Below are 23,411 nucleotides of genomic sequence, written 5' to 3'. Positions count from 1 at the left end.
CATTATACACACACAATCAGCCCTCCTCATCCACAGCTTCCACATCCAAAGATCAAAAAATATTAGGGGCTGGTGCCGCAGCTCAGTGTGCTAATCCTCTGCCTGCGGCGCTGGCACCCCAGGTTCTAGTCCGGTTGGGGTGCCGGATTCTGTCCCGGTTGCTCCTCTTCCAGTCCAGCTCTCTCCTGTGACCCAGAAGGCAGGGGAGGATGGTCCAGGTCCTTGGGCCCTGCACCCGCATGGGAGACCAGGAGGAAGCACCTGGCTCCTGCCTTCGGATTGGCGCATCGAGCTGGCTGCACTGCGCCAGCTGTAGCAGCCACTTGGGGGAGGTGAACCAACGGAAAAGGAAGACCTTTCTCACTGTCTCTCTCTCACTGTCTAACTCTGCCTGTCAAAAAAAAAAAAAAAAAATTAGGAAATGGGGCATACATTTGGCCTAGCAGTTAAGACAACCTCATTCCCCTATCAGGATACCTGCATTCAATCCTCAGCCTCAGCTCCTGACTCCAGCTTCCTGCTCACACAGACCGCAGGAGGCAGAAGATGACTGGGTCCCTGCCACTCACATCAGAGACCTGGACTAAGTTCCCAGCTCTCGGCTTCTGCCCCAGCCCAACATATACATATATTCAGTGGAAAATGTTTGTATTGAAACGTAACAACATTTTCACTTGTCATTATTTCCCAAACAATATGGTATGACAACTATTTACAGAGCACTGACATTGTATTAGGTAAGGATTATGTAGGTTATATATAGAAATACACCATTTTATATAAAGGACTTAAGCGTCTGTGGATTTTGGTTTCCAAGGAGAGTCCTGGAACAAATCACCATGGATACTGAGACAACTGTACTTATTATTTGTATAACATCCATTATTATAATTACCAGGCAAGTTATAGACTAGTAAGTCAGGAAAACGCCGTAAAGGCAGACAAGATTTTTTTTTTTTTTAATTTGACATGTGGAGTTATAGACAGTGAGAGAGAGACAGAGAGAAAGGTCTTCCTTCCATTGGTTCACTCCCCAAATGGCTGCTACAGCCGGCACTGTACCTATCCGAAGCCAGGAGCCAGGTGCTTCCTCCTGGTCTCCCATGCGGGTCTGCACTTGGGCCATCCTCCACTGCCCTCCCGGGCCACAGCAGAGAGCTGGACTGGAAGAGGAGCAACTGGGACTAGAACTTGGCACCCACATGGGATGCCGGCGCTGCAGGTGGAGGATTAATCTAGTGAGCCACGGCACCAGACCCAGCAGACAAGATTTAACGAAATTGTCACAAGTTTTGGAATTCACCCAAATCGAGTCGGAATCTACTGCCTCTTACCAGCTTCAGCTTCCCTAGGTAAATAACTTAAATCCTTTAACATTACCCTCCCCTTCATAGGGCTGTTGTAAAAATTAAAAATAGTAATTGAGTATTTATCCTATAGTGGGTACCATACCAAGCAATTCACTTACTTTGGTTCACTCAGTTTACATAGAGTGCTTAGTATGGCCTGCCCTACAGTAAGTGCTCCACAATAGTGGGGAGTGATGGCCAGTGCTGCGCTGGCACCCCTTGTTCTAGTCCCGGTCGGGGCACCGGATTCTGTCCCGGTTGCCCCTCTTCCAGTCCAGCTCTCTGCTGTGACCTGGGAGTGCAGTGGAGGATGGCCCCAGTCCTTGGGCCCTACACCTGCATGGGAGACCAGGAGGAAGCACATGGCTCCTGGCTTTGGATCGGCGCATTGCACCAGCCATAGCGGCCATTTGCAGGGTGAACCAACGGAAAAGGAAGACCTTTCTCTCTGTCTCTCTCACTAACTCTACCTGTCAAAAAAAAAAAAAAAAAATACATAGTGGGGAGTGTTATTATTAACACACCTGGATGGTAACAGGGCACTGAATGGCGCTCAGGGGCACCTGGTGAGTACAAAGTAGAAACGCAGGCTGGAGGAAAGTATAATTAAGTGGGGCAGTAAAAGAGTTGAATTTAAATGAAGAAAATACCGGAGAACAGCTGAGAGTTACAGAAGCTTGAATGATCATTTAGAACCAGACCAGGGCACCTTGTCCACAGAGCCAGGTGGTAAATATTTTCAGGTCTGTGGCTCAGACAGGTATTCTCTGCCTCGACTCCTCAATTCTGCCCACACAGTGAAAAGCAGTCTAAGACAATGCATAAAGCAATGGTCGTGGCAATGTAACAAGAACATTTTATTTATAAAAACAGGCAGCTGGACTTGGCCTGCTTTAGAACAAAAAAGCTTTCCAAGAATATTTCTGTTCTTTGATTTTTTCATCTCTTTTTTATAAAAAAAAAAAAAATGCTGCTTTGTTCTACCCTGATTCAGACACTTTGCTTTTCCCTCCCTAAAGAAGAAATGTCCAGGGTTGGTCAGGTTAGGGCCTACCTGGGCAGTTTTGCTGCATGCAGAAAGGGAGAAGGGCTGACCCCTGGTTTAGAATAAAAAGATGACAACACGCAATAGGACAAATCAAAGTGTGTGATTCAGCTCAATAAAGAGACTGCACAAGCACTTGACCATAGCAGTTCTTAGCCTCTTAGAACTTAAATCAAAATTCAGGACAATCATCCGATGTGAGATATCGAAACAAAAAAACAAAAATTACTAAGGTAATTTCAGGCTATAAAAACCAAAATTCTACCCTCGTCTGTTCTGGAAGACCCACGCCTAGATCAGCGTGGGTAATGTGGGGAATGTGAAGTGGAAAATGTTCAACTGAGGTTGGTGGTTAAAGACCCACGCAGAAACGGCTTATAGGCTTCATCTGGTGGTTCCCTACTTCCCAGTCAGTTGCTAGTGGCTGCCAGGAATGCTGTATGGAAAAGGATTCTGAGATCTCACATCTGAACCTACAGAGAATTAGTGCTGTGATTGATTAGTAATGCCTGCCACGGGAACAAATGGAAAAATAGAGATGGATGTGCCATTCTCAAAACCATATCACACAAGGAGGGACAGGTAGTAAACAAAAGGAATTCATTATCCCACATAAGTTAAATAACTCAAAATATAATTATCTTTAAGCTGGCAAGATACTACTGCTGAGAATTGTTTTAAGCCCACTAACAATGGATACAACAAATCCAAAACGATTTTTATCACAGTGGCAGCAGGAGGCCAGACTGGGTCATGTGAACGCTCCTTTCAGCCTACATGAGCCTCACTTTGCAGCATGCCTCTCCGTATGATCACAGCTGTGTGCCAGGCGGCTCAGCCTTCTCACCAGCTTTGATGATGGCATGAATATTTAAATATACTTCAGGCTAAGCATTCTTCATGCTCAATTCACACACAATGCAAAGGTGGGTTCTGTTTGTAAGAGGCTCGTTTTTTGAGATGTGTGTACTGCGCACACATGCATGCAAACCCACAGGCATCACGTTGTATACACACATTCAGACCTTCAAGGTGAGAGTACGTAAATTCCTTCTCTTAATTCCTGACGCTGGGCTCTGGAATCAGTGTCTGCAGTTAAAGGCCACCGACACGACTTCAGGCGGGAATTGGCAGCTTTGCAGCAAGTGAGGCTGTGCTGATGATTTGAGAGCAACCTCTCATGTTCCCACTGTGGTTCTTCTTAGACTGTGACCTCAGAACCGCAGTGCCGTGACTCGGCCAGTGTCCCCTTCCTTGTCTTCACCAGCAGGAGCTTGCTATTCCTTTGATGAAATTCCCACTGAAATTTGTTTGCCACTGTGGCAGTGGGGCCTCTGAGAGATGCTAGGATTGTTAAGAGGGATTAATGCCAGTCTCAAGGGAGTGAGTGGGTCGATCCTTGCAGGAGGGGCGCTCGTAATTGCAGGAGAGGGTCACTGTCAGTGAGTCGGCCCCTAAGGCTCTCGTTTCCACACACACCTTCTGCCGTCTGCTTTTCAGCCGTGTTGTACCGCACCATGGGGCCCTCACGAGATGCATCGCCTGATCTTGGGCTTCTCACTTCCAGAACCAAGAGCCAAATAAACCTCTATTCTTTATATATTTCTCAGTCTCAGGTTTTGTTAGAGAACAGAAAATGGAAAGGCTGAACAAGTTATAGAAGGCCCACAGAGAGATGTGGGTGTTAAGGGTTGAAATAAAAATATTGGTTAAATACACTCATTTTTCTTTTTCCCATTAAAATCCGACTAAAACAAAGTTGCTGGGTTGTTTTTTTTTTTTTTTAAAGAGATTCAGACCACGAGAATGCAGTGCAGAATTGAAGAGGAAAGCAAAGCAAATTGTAGGCGCTGGCTGCAAATTGTGAAAATACAACGGGAGCCTATGCTGACAGCGGAAAAAGCTGAGACTGGTGGATCAGCAGCACCAGCAACCTCCAGAAATGGAAGTGAAGGCAGGGGACCTGGTTGAAATTCAGGCTGAGACACTGCCAGGGGTTCAGGCTTTCCATGAACACACAGCCAAGGTAACGCTGTGACACCTCGCTGAGCAAAACCCTTCTGTATGATATAGGCAGGCAGGTAGGATAAAATTGATTTGATTTGTAAGCTGGAGACCACGCCCCCTGTGTGAGCTCACGCCCCTACCTGATCTCACCTGGAGCAAGGTGGGGCCCTCCCTACCACTGTTGCGCCCTGGCTGCCCTGCGGGCGCGTGGCCTTCAGACAGCCCCTCTCTGCTCTCCTGCCTGCATGCTTGCTCCACGTGGCTCCTGGCCTGCTCTCTGCCTGGTATGGACCCAACTTAGCCTCTTGACTTCTTTCTCTCCTAGTTATAGCCCTCACTTTCCTGTGCATTTCTCTCACCAAATAAAATCCTTAAAAACTTACCATGTTGTCCGGTCTATTTGAGCCAGTATTCAGAATTCTCTAAACAATGGAGTGAACCCATAGGATTATTAGTATTGAAAATGATTAATAAGCAGGACGACATCACCTAGCTACATCACCCCTCAAGCAAGATCCCCAGCAGCCTCCTTCCTGAACACGCAGACAGCGAAGCTGCCCCCCGGAGTTGGCCACAAGCCTGACGAAGGCCTAGGACTCCCACAGTGCATGCGTCCCAGCCTCTGGCTTCACACTCAGCTTCCGGGAAACATCCGTAACACAGACTGGCTGCTGGGGGAGGGCATGAACTCTTCTCTCCCCGCCTTACTTCATGATATATTGTTAAATTACCTGCCTCAACTCAGTGGGGGAAAAAATTGCTGCAAGGAGCGGGGAGAAGATGAAGCTGACAGGGCCTTTCTCCCCTTCTTCACGCAGCAAAAGTGTCCACATCCTAACCTGGCAGAAGACTGGAAGTTTCTTCTCTAGAGAAGGTAAAACAAAAACCCTCCTGATTCAGGTGGAATAAAAGAATACTTTTTTAAAAAGGAGAGATGTTTAAAAATCAAAAAATAGCCGGCACACCAGGTTCTAGTCCCGGTCGGGGTGCCGGATTCTGTCCTGGTTGCCCCTCTTCCAGGCCAGCTCTCTGCTGTGGCCAGGGAGTGCAGTGGAGGATGGTCCAAGTGCTTGGGCCCTGCACCCCATGGGAGACCAGGAGAAGCACCTGGCTCCTGCCATCGGATCAGCGCGGTGCGCTGGCTGCAGCTCACCGGCCACAGCGGCCATTGGAGGGTGAACCAACGGCAAAGGAAGACCTTTCTCTCTGTCTCTCTCTCTCACTGTCCACTCTGCCTGTCAATAAATAAACAAATAAATAAAAATAGCTCTCAGAAATTTACCTACAAAAATAAAATTCATCAGAAAGATTAGAATATAAAGTTGAAGAAATCTAGAATATAGAGTCGAGATACAAAAAAAGATGGAAAACAGGAGGTAAAGACTGTCAAAGGAAGCCTACAATTCCAGTAACTTGAATTCCTGAATGTAAGAATAGGAAAAAGGAGGGGAGAAGATCAGCCATCACATTAGTTCCAGCCTCAGCTAGGAGTGGGATATTGGCCAGAGGCCTCACCTCCTAGCCTTGTGAGCCTCCCACAGGCTGCCTAACATGGTAACCAGCATCCCCCAAAGCAAGGGATTCTAGAGAGAGAGAGAGAAGAGAGAGAAGCCGCAGTAAGCACATCGTTCGGCAATCTCAGAAGTGGCTTACCACTCTGCCTCGGGCTACTGGTCACAAAGATCAACCCTGGCCCAACAGGAGAGCTCAAGATGTGATCACCAGGAGGCAGGGAGCACTGGGGTGTCCCCGAAGGCTCCTACCACATCTGTGAGATACATACATACATACATTCCCCTCACCCTCCAGAATTTGAGAGAAATACATTAAGAAGAAGAAAAAAAAAAACCCTAACTGCTTAGTACAACGAGCCATCACCATGAAATTTCACGAGCCTCCAGAGATGTTAAAAAGTCAGCTCCGAGAATCAATAATCAGAATGGCTTCAGAGTTCTCAAGGGTAATACTGGAAGCCAGAAAGCAATAAAGAATGCTTTCAAAATGTTTGAAGGCAAATGATTTCCAAGCTAGAAGTAAACCCACCAATGGAGAACATCGGAGAGGCAAAAATCAAATTTTAGAAGCTAGAAAGTACCTCCCTCTCCATCACACACACACACACACAGACTCTTGAGACTAACTATGGAAAATATGATTTGGCAGCATAAAGAAAACTAGACATGGAGGGAAGGAAGGAGAGGCAGGTTGAAATATAATTTAGGCCGGCGCCACGGCTCAATAGGCTAATCCTCCGCCTGCAGTGCCGGCACACTGGGTTCTAGTCCCGGTCAGGGCACTGGATTCTGTCCCGGTTGCTCCTCTTCCAGGCCAGCTCTCTGCTATGGCCCGGGCGTGCAGTGGAAGATGGTCCAAGTGCTTGGGCCCTGCACCCCATGGGAGACCAGGATAAGTACCTGGCTCGTGGCTTCGGATCAGCGTGGTGCGCCGGCCGCAGCGCGCTGGCCGCAGCAGCCATTGGAGGGTGAACCAATGGTAAAGGAAGACCTTTCTGTCTCTCTCTCTGTCCACTCTGCCTGTCAAAAATAAATAAAAAAGAAATATAATTTAAGTGCTGTGTACTCAGTGGACCTTTTAATTCTGGAAATGTATGTGCCTCAATTCTGGGAATAGGAAAATGTAATTATACTCATCACTGTTAAGGAAGTAAAAAAGAACTAAGGTATGTTCAGTCATGTTTGGGCAATTGCTAGAAAACGTGGGAACACAGGAAGACAGAGAACAAGACATAGCAGATCTGGATCAAAGTAGGGAGAAGGAAGCTCCAGCATGGTGGTGAAGGGAGACAGTGCTGGGTCACACAGTGTGCCCAGGGTGACAGCTGTGTGCCAGGCCAGCAGGGCAACCAGTCCACAGTGGAGCAGGTCAGGATCCACAGGAAAGAGACTTTCTTTTCAGGATGACAAAATTGATGGAAAATCTGGCACATGGAAATATCTTAGGGGAATTTAGACACTTCATGAAGGGTTTGAGGTCAAATCAATCTTAAGCTCATAGAAAACTAAGCAAACAACAAAAAGAAAATACGGATATTAAAAATTAATTCCTGGGGTGGGGGGTAAAATTATGAAATAAAAAGCAAAATCCTTTACAGCATGGCTCAGCTATGACTAGAGTTTCCAGTCATAATCATCTCAACACTGAATACTGACCTAATCAAACAGGAGAGCACTGTAAGGGGAGGGGGAGATGAGACCCACAGTGGGAATTTAGTCTACAATGTGTAAAACTCAAATACCTAGCTTTAATAATACCTATTTTGAGATCAATGTTAAGAAACCAAAATGATCTCTGCGAGGTGGTCATGGAGAGAGCGATGACAACAAACTGTGGCCATCTGTGTGTTATCCTCTTTCCAGACTTTACCCGTATTTGATCTTGGAAAAATATGCTGGAGCGACCAGTGATGAGGCAGCAGCCAACCATTAATTCATTCATTCATTCACTAAGCCCTTAAAGGGGACCTACAGATAGTGTATTAGTCCCTGGAAAGTTGACAAAAGAAAACAGATGGCCCAAGTGCTGTCTTCCCTGGCTTGTAGTCCAGTGGGTTTCTCAATACACCAAGCAATTCAAACTCTTCTCTATTGAGAGGGTTAATGAGGTGGAGAAGGGATGGCCAGACATCTGCTTGTCTTCAGTTTGTCAAGGCTTGTGACGGGTGGCTTCTGTCGGTATTCCCTGGGTGAGGTGCCCTTGGAAGGCTGGGAGGGCTTAGCCTCAAGGCACAATGGGACCCGAGCAGGTGGGTAGGAGTCGGGGGTAGACAGCCCATGTGGTCACAGTGCTCACTCAGCACGGGAGCTTGTTTTCTGAAGCTCCAGAGTGACCCACGGCCTACTTCAGGCACGTCAGTCCTTGTGCTGCTTTGCTTGCGTGCCCTTGTTTGATCCTCACGACAGACCTCCAAGGTAGCCACCATTAACCATTCCCGCTTTCAATATGAATGACCCAGAGTCCAGAGAGGTTTTGTGATTTGCCCAGGGTCATGCAGCTGACAAGCAGGAGAGCTGAAATTCAAATATAAGTCTCAAGTTCAGCCTTTGAGCCTTGGGACTGGGATTTGTCTCCACTCAAGGTTGTCGGCTTACGGGTTGCAAGATCTGAGCTCCAGCTCCTGCACTACCTTTAACCGGCCGAGTTCCTTCCCTTCTTGGTGTGTTTCCAGATGAACAAAGTGGAGGGTGTCAGCTCAGATGACAACCAAGAGTCGACAGCACATGTTAGGGTGAGGGAAGTTAATGGTAACAGGCAATGTATGAATATGGTGCAGGGCTGAACAGTCTTCCCTCTTCCAGGTCTCACTTTCCTTGACTGTAAAATAGGTGGCATTACAACACACATCTGTATTTTTTTAAAAAGATTTATTTATTTGAAAGAGTTACACAGAGAGAGGAGACGCAGAGAGAGAGAGAGAGAGAGAGAGAGAGAGAGAGTGTCTTCCGTCGATGGTTCACTCCCCAGATGGCCGGAACAGCCGGAGCTGTGCCGATCCGCAGCCAGGAGCCAGGAGCTTCCCCTGGTCTCCCACATGGGTGCAGGGGCCCAAGGACTTGGGCCATCTTCTACTGCTTTCCCAGGCTATAGCAGAGAGCTGGACTGGAAGAGGAGCATCCGGGACTAGAATTGGCGCCCACATGGGATGCCAGCGTTTCCGGCCAGGGCATTAACCCGCTGTGCCACAGTGCCGGCCCCAACACATACCTGTATTAAAGAAGCTTATGTACCACTTGCCAAGGGCTCCATAAACGCAAGCCCCTTTTCATTCCTGCCCTGCCCGCAATGTGCTCACAGAGCTGCACCCACACTTGCACTTCAGCAAGCAGCCTCTCCTGGTAAGGTCAGAGCACCGTGTTGAGGAGCGATCAAAGCGGAAGCAAGCGGGTCAAACAAAACAACTGTCTGACAGCAATGTGTGCTGTCGCCCTTTATTGGTTTTACATACGAGTTAGTTTGCGAATACTTTCAGGAGCATGTAAGTGTGAAATTGGAAAGCGTCACTGCAGGACTGCCACGAGCCACCGCACCGGCAAAAGAAAGGGGAGGGGGAACCAGCAGACAGGCCAGGGATAAGGAAGAAGAAAGGAGAGAGGCAGAAAGGAAAAGGAAGGTGAGCCCTACATGTGGCAGGACAAGAGGCTACTGGCGGGTGAGTAAACCAATTTTAAAGTTCAGAGCCTGTGCATCCAGCTGTATTGTTGAACACACACCCTTACTTGATTTTTTTTTTAACATAGCCCACATTCATTCCCCTCTGTGCTTTAGATCAAGACATTCTCTCTATCTGGAATTCCCTTTCCTGGTAATGGGGACCGCTCAAGGCCTGTCTACCTTTCCGAACCTCCCCAAGGAGCTAGAACACTACCTAACATGTAGGAGGATTCAACGGTATTTGCATTGAATGTGAGGACTAACGTATTCCTCAGGTTCATGCTTATTTACTGTTTCAAATGGAAGAAAAAATAGCCTCAATAATCGGTCATGGCAAAGACCCTTTCTTGTTTTGATTCAGAGTCAAGCTCACCAGGAACCCATTCTGTGGCGGGAAATCTGTGCTCCAACAATAAATAAAAACAACAAGAAAACCATTATGGACTGAGGTCTTACTAAGTCCCAAACACTCCTAAGAACTTCATCTGTAATAAATCATTCAGTCTTCAGACAACTTCATGAAAAAGCAACAAGTCTCAAACCCCTTTTACAGAGGACACTGAGATGGGTGACCAATGTCCCACTTTGCCTGGGATGCAACACTTTAAGTGCTAAAACCAGGAAAGTCCTGGCACATTGGCATGAGAGCACAGAATACCATGGCACAGAGATTAAGCAAGTGTCCCAACACTAATGTGTCTAAGCCAGGACAGGATTAGAACTCAGGACCTCCCTCACCTCCATCACCACCATCATAGGCACAGACGAAGGCCAAGACATCCCACTGAGGCAACAAATTAGCCAGGAACACACAGAAGGCCGTCCTCTATGCTTTCCAGCACGGAGCCTGGCACAAGGTGGCACTCAAATGCCTGTCCCACTGCAAGCTAGGGGTGACAGTGTCTACAACCAGCTGCCTGACTGTGGCTAAGTCACTCAACTTCTCTGGGCCTTAGGTGTTTCCATCTTCAAGATGAAGGAATCAGACCAAATCAGGGATGCCAGAGCAATGTGACCCCCCGAGTCTGGAGCAGACAAAAATCACTGATCTGTCACTATTTCCTACTGGACCCAAATTTGAGCTTCCAAATCCTTCTCACTTGGGCACACTGGGCCCACACCCATCTGTAGGAGTCGAAGCTTGGCATAACTAAAGCCAGCAGCCTCCCTTGGCAGTCTGTTGGTGCTAAATCTACTCCTTCGAATTGTTCAGTTCTCTTGGGATTTGGCACTCAGATTAACAAAGACAGGAAGTGGACAAATGACAAAAGCAAATGCAACAGCAGAGACAGTTTCTTAAGACTGGGCAGCCCACTGGACTGTGTGTACCTCACTGTACAGCACAGCCAGGCGCAGCAGACTCAGGACAGACCACATGAGCTCTGAGTCTGGGCTTCCACCTGCTGGCTGTGTGACACTGAGCAAGAAGGTGATGTCTTTATTTCTTGATTTCCTCAGTGACAAAAATTCCAACAGTACTTACATCGTAGGGTCATTATGAGGATTCAATGGATTAATATGTGTAAAATACAAGTGTTTAGCACACAAAGTACTACATGAACATGTTTCAAAAAAGCTAATGGAAAATGGTGCTAAAAGTTTATTTTGGTGCAAATGATTTTTTGAAATCCACACAGGTTTTTTATAAGATAATTTTCCCGTGAACTTTTTGAAGAAACCTTAGATACATGGATTTCAAAACTTTCTTATACTAAAATAAATTAAGCTTTTAATCACATTTTCACAAACTTTTTCAAGTACCTCGTATATAATCAAAGTACTCAAAGCCATCACTGAAGTGGACAGTATTTAAGAGATGAGGAAGCTGAGGTTCAGAGGAACTAAGTTGTCAAGGTCACACCAACCTGGTTAAGCAGCAAAGTCAGACTCAAATCCTGGTTCCAAAACCTTTGCTCTTGGCCACAAGACTATATTGCACCTCAGCAAACAAACTCTCCGCTAAGAGAATCAATGGTGGAATAAAGATGATTCTTGATCATCTGTAGGGGCTTGCTAGACTGGGGCCACCACACTCCTGCCTGCCAACATTGATCATTTCCAGGACCCAGCCACTGCTTTTAAGCTGGTTCTAGAATGCTGCCTACTTGGAGACCCTGCACCCACACCATCACTAGAGAGAAAACACCAAATACAAGCATCAGCCTGCAGAGAAGCAGACACACGGAGTCTCTAACTTCGGAGAAACAGGGGAGTATTGAGATTCTGGTGCCTGTATTTGTAGTTCATTCCATCTAGTGCCTTATTTCTAAAGTCACTTATTCAAGAAGTGAAGAAACAGACAACTCCAATCCACTGGTTACATTCTCCAAATGCCCACATGGCGGCTGAGACAGGCCAGGATAAAACCAAGCGCCAGAAACTCAATCCAGGTGTCCCATATTGGGGGCAGGAACCCAATTACTGGAACCATCAATGATGCTTCCCAGGGTCTACATTAGCAGGAAGCTGGACTCAGGAGCCAGAACTGGGTATCAAATCCAGGTAGTCTGATACAGGACACAGGCATCTCAACTGGCACCTTCATCGCTAGACTAAACATCCTTCCCAGTGCCTTCTTTTAGAAAGCAAGAAAGGTGGACTCTGTGCATCACCAAGGCTGGTGCTTGCAGTGCCCGGAACAACAGAAAAGAGATCAGAGATGGGTTTCATTCCTGCCTCAATTCAAAGACTGCAAACCCCAGGTTAGTCTGTTAAGCAGGTCACTGACTGGAACTCAGCAGTTTGAAGCAGGTGACATGGAACTGGTGCATTCTCCCATTACGGCGACTCCACAGGAGTGGGACACGGCAGGAAAAGGTCCTCCGACATCAGAATACATTACCAGGTAGGACGCCCAGCTCTCCACCTACATTTTTAGAAACCAGTTCAGTGGCTCCCACTGCTCCTCTGACTGCACGGATGACCAAGACAGGAAATGTTCTAGAAAAATATGGAAACACCTTTCCCTCCAAAGGCTCTCAGGCTGCTTACAGAAAAAAGTAGGTCCCACCAAGACCAAAAACTGTTTACATTCTAAATGGCTGTTTCTTTTGCAGATCAATTACCCTCAATCAGCACGAACAGAAACCACCTCTCTGGGCTGGTAACTGACTCTTAACAACACTGCCACGGGAGAAACTTGGGAGTTACCTAGCAGGGGAACGAGTTTTAGCAAGAAACACTGTTTCTACCGTCAGCATTTGCTCCATGAGTACAACATACAAGAAGTGAAAGTACATTAAGGGAAGCAAATTCAGAGAAAGAGTGAAAGGAAATGTTGAACAAAATTTTAACAAAGCAGGGACGGAAAGCACTGAACAACGCAGTGGTTACAGGAAGCCTGGCTTGGAACCCAAAAGACTCAGCCACTTACTGTGTGATCTTGTAGAAGTCACTGAACTACCTCCTCCTGTAACTAAAGGAGCCCAAGTGCTACTTCAGTTTCCTTCTCTGAAAACTGGTAATGGCAACAGTATACTGTCCTTAGGGTGTTAGTGAGACGTAAATGATACAAGAGAAAGGTACCTTTACAACTCAGTTTTTTGGGACTGTAACAAAGTATCTAAGACAAAACTACTTATGAAGGAGGGCTTGTTTTAGCTCATGATTTTAGAGATTCACAGTCCAGGATCAAGTAGGCCCCAATTGGTTCAGACATTGAAAACACATGATGGCAGCGGTGGAGCGTGTGCAAGATAACACTGAGGGGTCAGGAGGAAGGAAGAGCAGCTGGGCCTGAGTCAGGCTTTTTTTTAAGATTTTATTTATTCAAAATTCAGAGTTAGAGAGAGAGAGGCGAGGCAGAGAGAGGTCTTCCATCCAATGGTTCACTCCCCAGTTGGCCACAATGGCCAGAGCTCTGCCGATCCGAAGCCAGGAGCTTCTTCCGGGTCTCCCACATGGGTGCAGGGGCCCTCGGATTTGGATCACCTTGTACTGCTTTCCCAGGCCATACCAGAGAGCTGGATCAGAAGAGGAGCATCCGGGACTAGAACCAGCACCGTATGGGATGCCAGTGCTTCAGGCCAGGGAGTTAACCCACTGAGCCACAGCGCCAGCCCCCCTAATTCAGGCTTTATTACCAACCATCTCCTCACTACTACCTTTCAGTCATGCCCTTAGGAACCTAACGACCTCCCAGTAGCCCCACCCCCTAAACATTGCAGTTGGATTATGTTTCCATCCTCTTTCCAGGTGACAGGATGCCTTGGGCCTAGTGGGTGGGTTGGGGTGGGTGGAGGGACAATCTCTGGAGATAGCCACACTAAGATCCAAACCATGGTAGGACTGCAGCTGGAGCACGAGCCAACATTATTCACCAGTTTGCCTTCATACATCCTTTTACCTGAACTGTATTTGGCAGATGTTTAGAATGTTTACTATGTACCAGGCAGAGTCTGAGGACTCGATTTTATAGAAGGAAGTCAATGGTTAGACTGACTAGACTAACGAGCCAGATTTAAATCTGGGAGCATTAGTACTCTTGAGAACTACATGAAAAATGGTTCCCATGGAGTCCGGCACGATATCTGCCACAAAGTCCAGAAGGAAAGGTGGATTCTGACAACATCAAGGGCAGGCTCCATTTGCCTTTGACAGACAGGAGGCTGAGTGGGTTACCTGATCTGCTTTTCCTCTCCCCATTTAGCCACATCCTTTGCTGCCAGCTCTTGCATCCCAGGTTATTTCCTAGCTCATGTCAAATCTGGCTCTTCTAGAAAAATGAAAGGACCTGGCAACTTGAGAGCTTGAAAGGCAAGGTAATTTAAAAGACCCAACTAGTTAGGAGTAGTAAAGTGGGACACAGCCAGAGGGGTCTGCAGGCCCTGGTACAGTCACCTCTTCCAGTGGATGCTAGTTATACGGACACATCTACCTTAAGAAATTTCAACAACTTCTACAATCAAGATCTGTGTATTTTCTATATGTTATGTTACAGTAACAGATTAAAAATAGGACCCACCCCTCCCATTATCTAAAGCATAAAGCAGTCCTTCACAACAGGTGTGCCACAACTGGGTCACAGTTCCCCCAGGTGAGTCACCTGTGGCAGCAAGCAGTCTGGTCAGCTTGCCCCAGGCAATGTAAAGATCCCATCCCTTTTCTGGGTAAGAGCAGTAAACAGTGTTCTTTGATATCAAATGAACAGCATCTTCAGTCACACTTCTTCCAGCCAGTATCAATTTATTTTTATTTTATTTTAATTTCTTGATGTTTAATTAGATTCTTTTGCCATCTCCAACAAATAAAGGAGAGTATACTCCATTTCAAGGTAAATATCTCTAGGCTGCTCTTTTTTCTTTTTTTTAAAGTTTTATTTATTTATTTATTTTTGACAGGCAGAGTGGACAGTGAGAGAGAGAGACAGAGAGAAAGGTCTTCATTTTGCCGTTGGTTCACCCTCCAATGGCCGCCGCGGCCAGTGCACCACGCTGATCCGATGGCAGGAACCAGGTACTTATCCTGGTCTCCCATGGGGTGCAGGGCCCAAGCACTTGGACCATCCTCCACTGCACTCCCTGGCCACAGCAGAGCGCTGGCCTGGAAGAGGGGCAACCGGGACAGAATCCGGCGCCCCAACCGGGACTAGAACCCGGTGTGCCAGCACCGCAAGGCGGAGAATTAGCCTAGTGAGCCGCGGTGCCGGACAGGGCTGCTCTTTCTGACATCATTCTCCATCTCACCCTTCCCTGGGTGATCAACCTCCCATTCTCTTCCAACTTCGTTTCCCCATAAGCGACGGATCGAAAAACCTAAAATAAACTTTGATTACTTCTCAAGTCAACAGATACAATACAGACTACACAATGGTTTTCTCTTTGAAAGTTTATTGTTATTTTAAAAAAAACCCTAGACTTTACACATTTTACATTCACCTTTCAGAACATTTAATGGTACCAGTTAAAGACACTATATAAAAAACCCACCAGCTGCTTGAAACAGCTGCAGATTTACCGTGTTCTAGTATTAAAGTGGTTTGAACTCTTTGGAAAAATTGGTGTAACATTAAGCCCTAAGATTTCAAATTCCCAGATGAGGAACAAAAATTATCAATCAGGAGGAAATTAGTAAAAATTCAAGGTTAAAAGAAAATGACAGGAGAAAAACAAAACAAAAACATTGTGAAAAATAGGATTTCCCTTTCCCTCCCCAGGGTTAGGTTAAAAAATGCAATCAACTCTGTCTCACACCACTCCCCACCGCCCCACCATTTCTCTTAGAAAAGCCACCCAGTCCTAAACACGGGATCTTGTACACAAGTACATGTAGCCTGATTGGCAGATCAGCCTCTGGGATCGAAATCTGGCCCCCGTCAAAAGTTTAAAAAAAAAAAAAATAGTAAGTTAGGTAGTTACACATTCTTAAATACTGTTATCCAAATGAAGAGAAACATCCTGGCTTTGGTATGGCAACAGGAATCTATCTGAAAAACAGGATGGCTGGCATGGGTTGAGAGAACAGCAAACACTGTTATCTCACACTTAAGGCAAAAGCCTCTAACACCACATGTGCAGGTTCTGGATTAAAAATCACACATGAACAGGATGTGTCTGGACCAATCTTTTCCAAAGTATCACTTGAACAGTTGGTGCCCTGGGGTCCAGCAAGAGACAGAACTTTTGGATTAACAATGGCCACCAAGACTAAAAGCCAGCCTCTTCTAATTCTAGCAATTTCTAAGTCTGTTCTCCCTCTCTGTGGAGCTTCTCTCCATCACACAAGTTCCTCCATCAACTAAGAGAGCTTCCTGTACACTGGTCAACACAGACCTGTGACAATGGGTCAACTGCTGATTTTTCACCTGTGGGATGACATTAAAAAACTAAATCTTCTAGGATTTAGAACGTAATTTACTATGTAGTGTCTTGAGTCCACTTCACATTTTTCCCCACAGTCACTAGATCGTAATTAATGGTTGCCTCTGAGAGAAGGCAGTGGTAGGGTTGAGACCATTTCTGAAGCACAGTCTCAAACACCCTCAAAAGTTACAGAAGAGAGAAGGCAGAAGTGCCTCAACCCTGTCTTCAAATTAGCACTTACTTCACAAAAGCACAAAGGTACCACCAGACTAGGAACGAAAAAAAGGCAACTTCCTGCTGCTTCAGTGTGGCACCTCCAGTGGTTACTAATATTATCTTTTCTAATAAAAACAAACTTTGGTATACTGTTCAGGAGGACAAGGAAAATGAGCACTAAAACAACTTTTTTAAAAAACAGAGGCAGGCGTGGTGGCACAACAGGTTAACTTGCTGCTTGGGACACCCATCGGAGCACCAGTTCAAGTCTCAGCTACTCTCCACTTCTGATTCAGTTTCCTACTAACACATCCTGGGAGGTGGCAGATGATGGCTCAAGTGCTTGAGCACCTGTCACCCAAACGGAAGACCTGGATGGAATTTTAGCCTCCTCCTGGCTTCAGCTTGGCCCAGCTCTGGTTATCATAGGCATTTCGGGAATGGACCAGCAGATGAAAGATCTTTTTGCCTGCCTCTCTCTCTCTCTTGCTCTGCCTTTCAAGTGGATAAAAATAAATAAATAAATAAATATTTAAAATCCTAACACCTTCAATGGCAAAAGCATAGTAACTATTACCTAAAGAAATCACCATCACAGGTCACAAGATGATACCAGTAACTACCTGATATGTGACATTACACACACCCATGACAATTTAAGCAAGAGAAGTCCTCCCTCACAGCTCAGGCCATCAAGAACAAATCAGAGGTGAAGGCCCGGCTCTCCATGATGTGGTTCCCTGTGATAAACATGGTAACAATGTGGGTGGGGAAGAGGGGGACAGGGTAGAAACACAGAACGCCCGGGAAACTTCTGCTAAATACCATCATTTTATCCTGTTTTCTAATTAAGACTCCAATAAAAGGAAAGAAAAAAAGAAATAATTTTAAATTAAAATAAAACTATATCTGTACAAGTCTTTACTCTGAGTCCATAAGGTTTGTGGGCCTTTGTAGAAGTCAGATCTTAGGTGAATTATTCATTATCACAGCCCCTCCATTTGCTCTGGGATAAACACATTAAGAGACAACAAGAGAAGCACTGAGACCCAGAAGTACTTATGAACATTTTCCTGGGACGGGTAGGTCTACTAATGACCCACAGAGATGCTGCCAGGCACTGGAACCCCTGCTCTTTAAACATCTCAAAGTATAGAAAACCCCATCACCTAGTGAATCCTTTCTCCAATCAGGGGACCAAAGCAAGGAGCACTCGGGTACAAGGAAGGCCATTTCCTCAGAATTCATCAAGAACAACACAGGTTTACTGGATGTCATGGCAGAGCTTTCCTTGCCTTCAACCTGGACCAGAACTCTTGAGAGGCTGTGAGTGCCCACATCAAGACAAGGTCCCACAGGTATAGAATGGCCAATAACAGACGCACTGATGGCATCCGCAACAAGACTGAAATGTGTACTATGTGTAAGTCTACAGATCACTGATTATTGCACTATCAGTCTTCCTCCCCACCTACAAGAGAAAATCCAGAGAATCAGCCTGTTGCATGGACTATTTCTATCTTCTTGGGAAAAGGAAAGGGAAAGGAATTAGAAGTGAAAACTACTGAAATGACTTCTTGTCCCAGCTTGAGCCAGAACAAATGTGTTTGAATAAAGCACCTGCATTAAATAACACTTAAAATATGGTGACTTCAGCACATTATGAAAATGAAATGTACCCTCCCCCCCAACTCCATTAACTTCAGTGCACACAGTCTACCAGGAAATTTCTGTCATTCAGCCAGTGGAATGGATGGTATGCGCCAGATGTTGCACAAGGCATTTATTTCTCCAAGAAGGCTGAGAGCCAGGAGAATTAATCTCCTTCTGCTAGGACCTCTGCCCCAAGCTTCTGGGAAAACAGTGAATTGGGCTCGACAAGGGAAGTAGCTACATGATCCACTAATCAGATTCAAAACATGAAAATGCACTGTAGAGTGTATTTCGTCCTGCTCTTATTCATGGTAGAAAGATCCAAAGATAATTAACAAAATAGAGTTGTCCCTTCAAGCTCAAAGAAGGCCTTTTCAAAAAGACAAGGTATAAGCAAAAAAAATAAAATAAAAGGAAAGTAAATCAAACTCCCAATACTCCTGAAACTAAGAGAGTCCTATGGTGACTGATGGCTGGAAGAAGTCGAGGCAGGAAACAATGACCCAAAGATGGAGGAGGCCAGCCGCAAAGTGCCTTGCAGAATCCACAACAGTGTTCTCCATTTCCAAGGCCAAGTAACTATTCCCAGCAAGGTAAAAAAATTTCTATTAAGAAAACAAGATAAAACAAAAATAAAAACCACTCCAGAAAAAGGGAAGAGGAGCACTGTAGAAAGTCAAGCTGCTGACCGCCGACGGATCACAAAGAGCCCGCGCTGAAGCTGGCCAAGGTAGATCCTCATCTTGGTGCTGTCACTTGTCTTCCTCACCCAGATCTGTGGGGACAGGAGAGGGAACAAGATGAAAGAGGCTAAGAAGTCCTGAAGAGCAAGTCTTCCAAAGCATTAACATAGCTGCAGGAACCCGATGCGGGCACAAATCTGGCAAGTTTCACTTGTCTGAGTCTCATCCTGCAAGGGCGTCACAAGCACTTCCCAGTGCTGGGCTCTCCTGGGAGGCAGGCATCAGCCTTGAACTCCTAGCTCCCAGCCACCTCACCCACACCTTGGGTTAAGAAAATGGAACACACAACAAGCTGTGTTTCTGTTTCCCCTTAAGCTTAGGAACTCTTTCAGCTGTGGTCTGATTACAGCATCATCAACACTCAAGAGATACAGGTTACTGAATATTAACTTCTCCAAATTTTTGGAAATGTTTTCTTGGCCCCAATAGATTGCTATAACAAAGCCCTCCAATACTCACATTTCCTAGCAATTAAGCTAATGGCTTTGACAGAAAAAGAAGGAAAGAAATACTAACAATAAAATGTCCGATGAGTGAGCTAAAGCCCAATCAGGATCATGACAAGGCCAAAGAGCTAAGGCAGTCCTTTCCCTCCTCACCACACCCCTCTCCCAGACAGTATCAGATCTCTCGCATTTGACAGGGCAGAAAGCATTCCTCCATAGACTTGAGAATGAACTCTTGCAGCAGCGGCCTGTCAGAGCTGAGGAAGACAGCTGTCACCTCAGTAGCCTCGCATGTGCGCAAGGGTTCCCCAGTTCTTCCTGAGTGCTGACACTGCTGAGGAAACTGGGCTTCCCCCCCTCAGAACAATCCTGGGAACCAAAGAGTCTTCAGCGACCCCGTTTACGGAAGAAGAAACCAAAGCTGTGCAAGACTGAGACACTCGTGCAGAGGTGAATTCTGCAGCCTCACAAAGCCCCTTGCTCTTCTCCACTGATGAGTTCCCAATTTTTTGAAAGGTCTGCACCTCACCCATATACCAAGTACAAGTTCACAGACCTATCTCCTCCTTCCTCCACCTGATTTTCAGGTTTAAAAAACCTTATTCTCAGGGGCCGGCTCTGTGGTGTAGCGGGTAAAGCCTCTGCCTGCAGTGCTGGCATCCCACATGGGCACCAGTTCAAGTCCTGGCTGCTCCACTTCTGATCCAGCTCTCTGCTGTGGCCTGGGAAAGCAGTGGAGGATGGCCCAAGTCCTTGGGAGACCCGGAGGAAGGTCCTGGCATTTGACTGGCCCAGCTCCGGCCACTGCAGCCAACTGAGGAGTGAACCAGCAGATGGAAGACCTCTCTCTCTCTGCCTCTCCTTCTCTCTCTGTGTAACTCAAATAAATAAATAAATCTTTAAAAAAAATTAAACTTAAAAAAAAAAAAAACTTATTCTCAGTTCCATCTCAACATATTAAATGCAATTATTTCACAAAAGAAATAAATTAAAATAAAATACACTGACTTAAAAGACCTCACATGCAGCTGAGCCTCTAAAGAGCCTTGCAGAACCATTCCGAACTGAAGGCTGATCCCAAGAGCTGAATTGGGCGTCACCACCATGCTCAGACCCACCCACTGACCTTGCCCAAGCTGAGTCATGCAAAGGCCATGCTCCAGTGTCACTTCAGCTTTGATCTGGAAAGTGAGCTGGGGCTTTATGTCCCCACTGCCAGTGCTGCATGCCACCTATGCACCAGGACATCTACCCTCCAAGAGACACATCTCAGTGACACCACTGGTCAGACCTGACACTCACTCTGTTGTGTCAAAAAGTGACAACCTTTAACAAAGAAAAAGTTGCATTTTTCTTTCTCTCAAGGTGGCACAGAGAATGACATATGGACTGTGAAGCTCGGCTTTGGTGCTAGAGGCAACACGTGCTTGTGTGGAGCAAGCCCCACAGCCTGATGCTAGGGCCCTACTGTGAAACGACAAGGCCTTTTGGCTGAGGCCAGCAGCATTCTCTACCGGATCCCCTGCTCTGGTTCTGCCTTGGCTGGAGGTGACTTCCACAGATGCTGACCCAGAGAAGGACACTCATTTATCTGGAAGGCACTCCCTAACTGCTAAGTAAATAATCATGCTGCAACCCAGTCACATGTGAGGGCATTTTCAATGTAGGAAGCTGGGAAAATAGAAGCTTAAGCTGTTTCATAATCCAGTTTCATTAGATTTACTGTGCATTGGCACGAATAAGTTACAGAGGGTAGACACATAAAAATCAATTTCTTTGCAGACATTTGTGGACTGATAAAAGATCAAGCCAACCCAGTTATTAAAGTTTTAAGCATTTTTTAAACTACTAACAATACAAGTTACACATTGCTGGTATCCTCCTAATGAAGCATCCAGAAGAGAGAGCCCACCGAGCAGTCCCGTCACCTTCAGGCAAACCCCTGCCAGCTGACTTCAAAACCAGATGCCACCCTGCAGACCAAGACCCAACAACAGCACGAACCTGGGAGCTTGTCGTGCAGAAGCACCGCAGGACATAAGATCTGAGAGATGGCAGGAATGGGGTGCCACGTGGGTTGCCTCATGCCAGCACCTAGCTATTGAGTACTTCCTGGGTGCTGGACCCTGTGCCAGGTGCCTCACTAAATCTTCACAGCAAGAAACCAATCTACTAACAGATGAAAAGCTAGGGAAACAAGTAAACAAAGATGGAGTGCACTCCCACAGGCAAGCTCCACTCTCAGGAGACAGTTACCTTAAAAAGCTGCAGGACTTGAAGGTACAGACATCACACAGACTTGCTTTTGTTCTTCCTTGCAGTCTAGCTCAGTGGTCCCCAAATCAATTACGGTACAGGGTGTTCAAAGATGCCAGAAGGAATACACAGATCTGCATATACCGAAGTCAGGCAGAGGTAAGGGATTTCCAAGGATGACTACAACTACATGTGATTTCTGCCTCAAAATGCTCACTTAAAACCTAACCCAGAGGAGACCTGCCTCCATTCCACTTTCTGGGACACACTTCCAACACGTCACAGAACACATCTTGCCTTAGGGTGAAGAATATGGTCCCTACCTCATTGGCTCCAACTGAGCTGATCACACAGCTCAGTTTCTGGTTGTCCTTTGACTCGAGATAGATGGCTTGGCTCTTGTGATACCTGCCAAAAACAAAAAGCACAAACTTAAAAACTGAAGGGAGAAAGTTAAAAGAGCAGAAAAGAAAAAAGCACCATGTATCGTGACAAAAAATACAACTAAAGAAGTTTTAATCGTTTATATTTGAGAAAAGCATAATTTAAAGGTTTCTTTCCATCCCTGGAATAGATCAGACAATCTCCTAATCGTAACATTCTATATCTCGGACCTTCTGCAGAGAAAAAAAGAAGCTGAAGTGAGAATCGGAAAACTCACTTTCTAGTTTTCTTACATGAATTTTGTGATCCAGTTTAAAATGTCAAATAAAACTTTTAAAGTAAACATTCTATTCTCACCTTCTGGCCCCAACCCAAACATTGACGACTGGGTGGACAAAAAAAAAAAAAAAAAAGAGAGAAATGAGCTCGAACACTGTTGCGGTGTTTTTCATTTGTCCAAATAACTTATTAACAAACAAGTTGAATTCAGCCTCACTTTAGTCTTTGATTCAAGAATACTCAGTATGTATGTACTATATGCAACTCTGCTGAAAGCTGGAGACAGACAATGAACAAGACCATCAGGTCCCTGCTGTCACAGATATGTGGGGGAGGAGACACACACACTAATAATCCTAGCTGGTCATGCTAACCAGGTGAAGTTCTAAATATAACACCATACACCAAAGGGTATCTGATCTGGCCTGAAGAGTCGAGAAACGTAGTTTGAATGCAGTGGACTAGAAAGCAGCTTCCCATTCAGCCCGGCATCTACTCCCTTGGCCTGCAGCACAGGGCCACTTTCAACTATCAAAGTTCAAGGCTGAGAATGGAAGCAAGAGTGCCTGGGTCAAAGCTGGAATGAGGGGGCAGCACTATGGAACAGCGGGTAAAGCCGCCGCCTGCAGTGCTGGCATCCCATATGGGCCCCAGTTCGAGCCCAGCTGCTCCATTTCTGATCCGGCTCCCTACTATGGCCTGGGAAAGCAGTGGAAGATGACCAGAGTCCTTGAGCCCCTACACCCACGTGGAAGACCAGGAAGAGGCTCCCAGCTCCTGGCTTCAGATCAGCGCAGCTCTGGCTGTTGCAGCCAACTGGGGAGTGAACCAGTTGATGAAAGACCTCTCTCTCTCATTCTGTGTAATCTGACTTTCAAATAAATAATCTTTAAAAAAAAAAAAAAAGAAAAAAAAAAAAGCTGGAATGAAACAACAGGATGAAAGAGCAGCTGCTGGATTAGGAGAGCAGGAGATACCAGCTAAGCTGCTGCTGGCAGCTCTGGCCTGGCCAGCCCCAGTTCAATCAAGAATATAATCTCTGTTTCATTTGGCTACACAAATCC

General features: G+C 46.0%; 1 protein-coding gene across 5 annotated transcripts in view; it reads right to left on the bottom strand.

Moving 5' to 3' along the window:
- Positions 1–23,411, bottom strand: part of SUDS3 (SDS3 homolog, SIN3A corepressor complex component) — a 92,539-nt gene that overhangs the window by 36,175 nt on the left and 32,953 nt on the right. For 3 of the 5 annotated variants that reach the window (XM_070065985.1, XM_002719802.5, XM_070065986.1), the window contains exons 11-12: positions 22,008–22,092; positions 15,382–19,014 (exon numbers count right to left, since the gene is read on the bottom strand). In XM_070065985.1, the coding sequence (XP_069922086.1) occupies positions 18,916–19,014; positions 22,008–22,092 (184 nt within the window). In that variant the 3' untranslated portion in view covers positions 15,382–18,915. Of the gene's footprint in view, positions 1–15,381; positions 19,015–22,007; positions 22,093–23,411 lie in introns of those variants that run through there. The other 2 variants (XR_011385215.1, XR_011385216.1) reach the window with 1 other exon arrangement.

This window comes from Oryctolagus cuniculus, chromosome 21 (assembly GCF_964237555.1).
Source record: "Oryctolagus cuniculus chromosome 21, mOryCun1.1, whole genome shotgun sequence".
In the NCBI taxonomy this organism is placed as follows: Eukaryota; Metazoa; Chordata; class Mammalia; order Lagomorpha; family Leporidae; genus Oryctolagus; species Oryctolagus cuniculus.
Note: the sequence above shows the minus strand (reverse complement) of the source record. Positions and strands in the feature narration are given on the sequence as shown.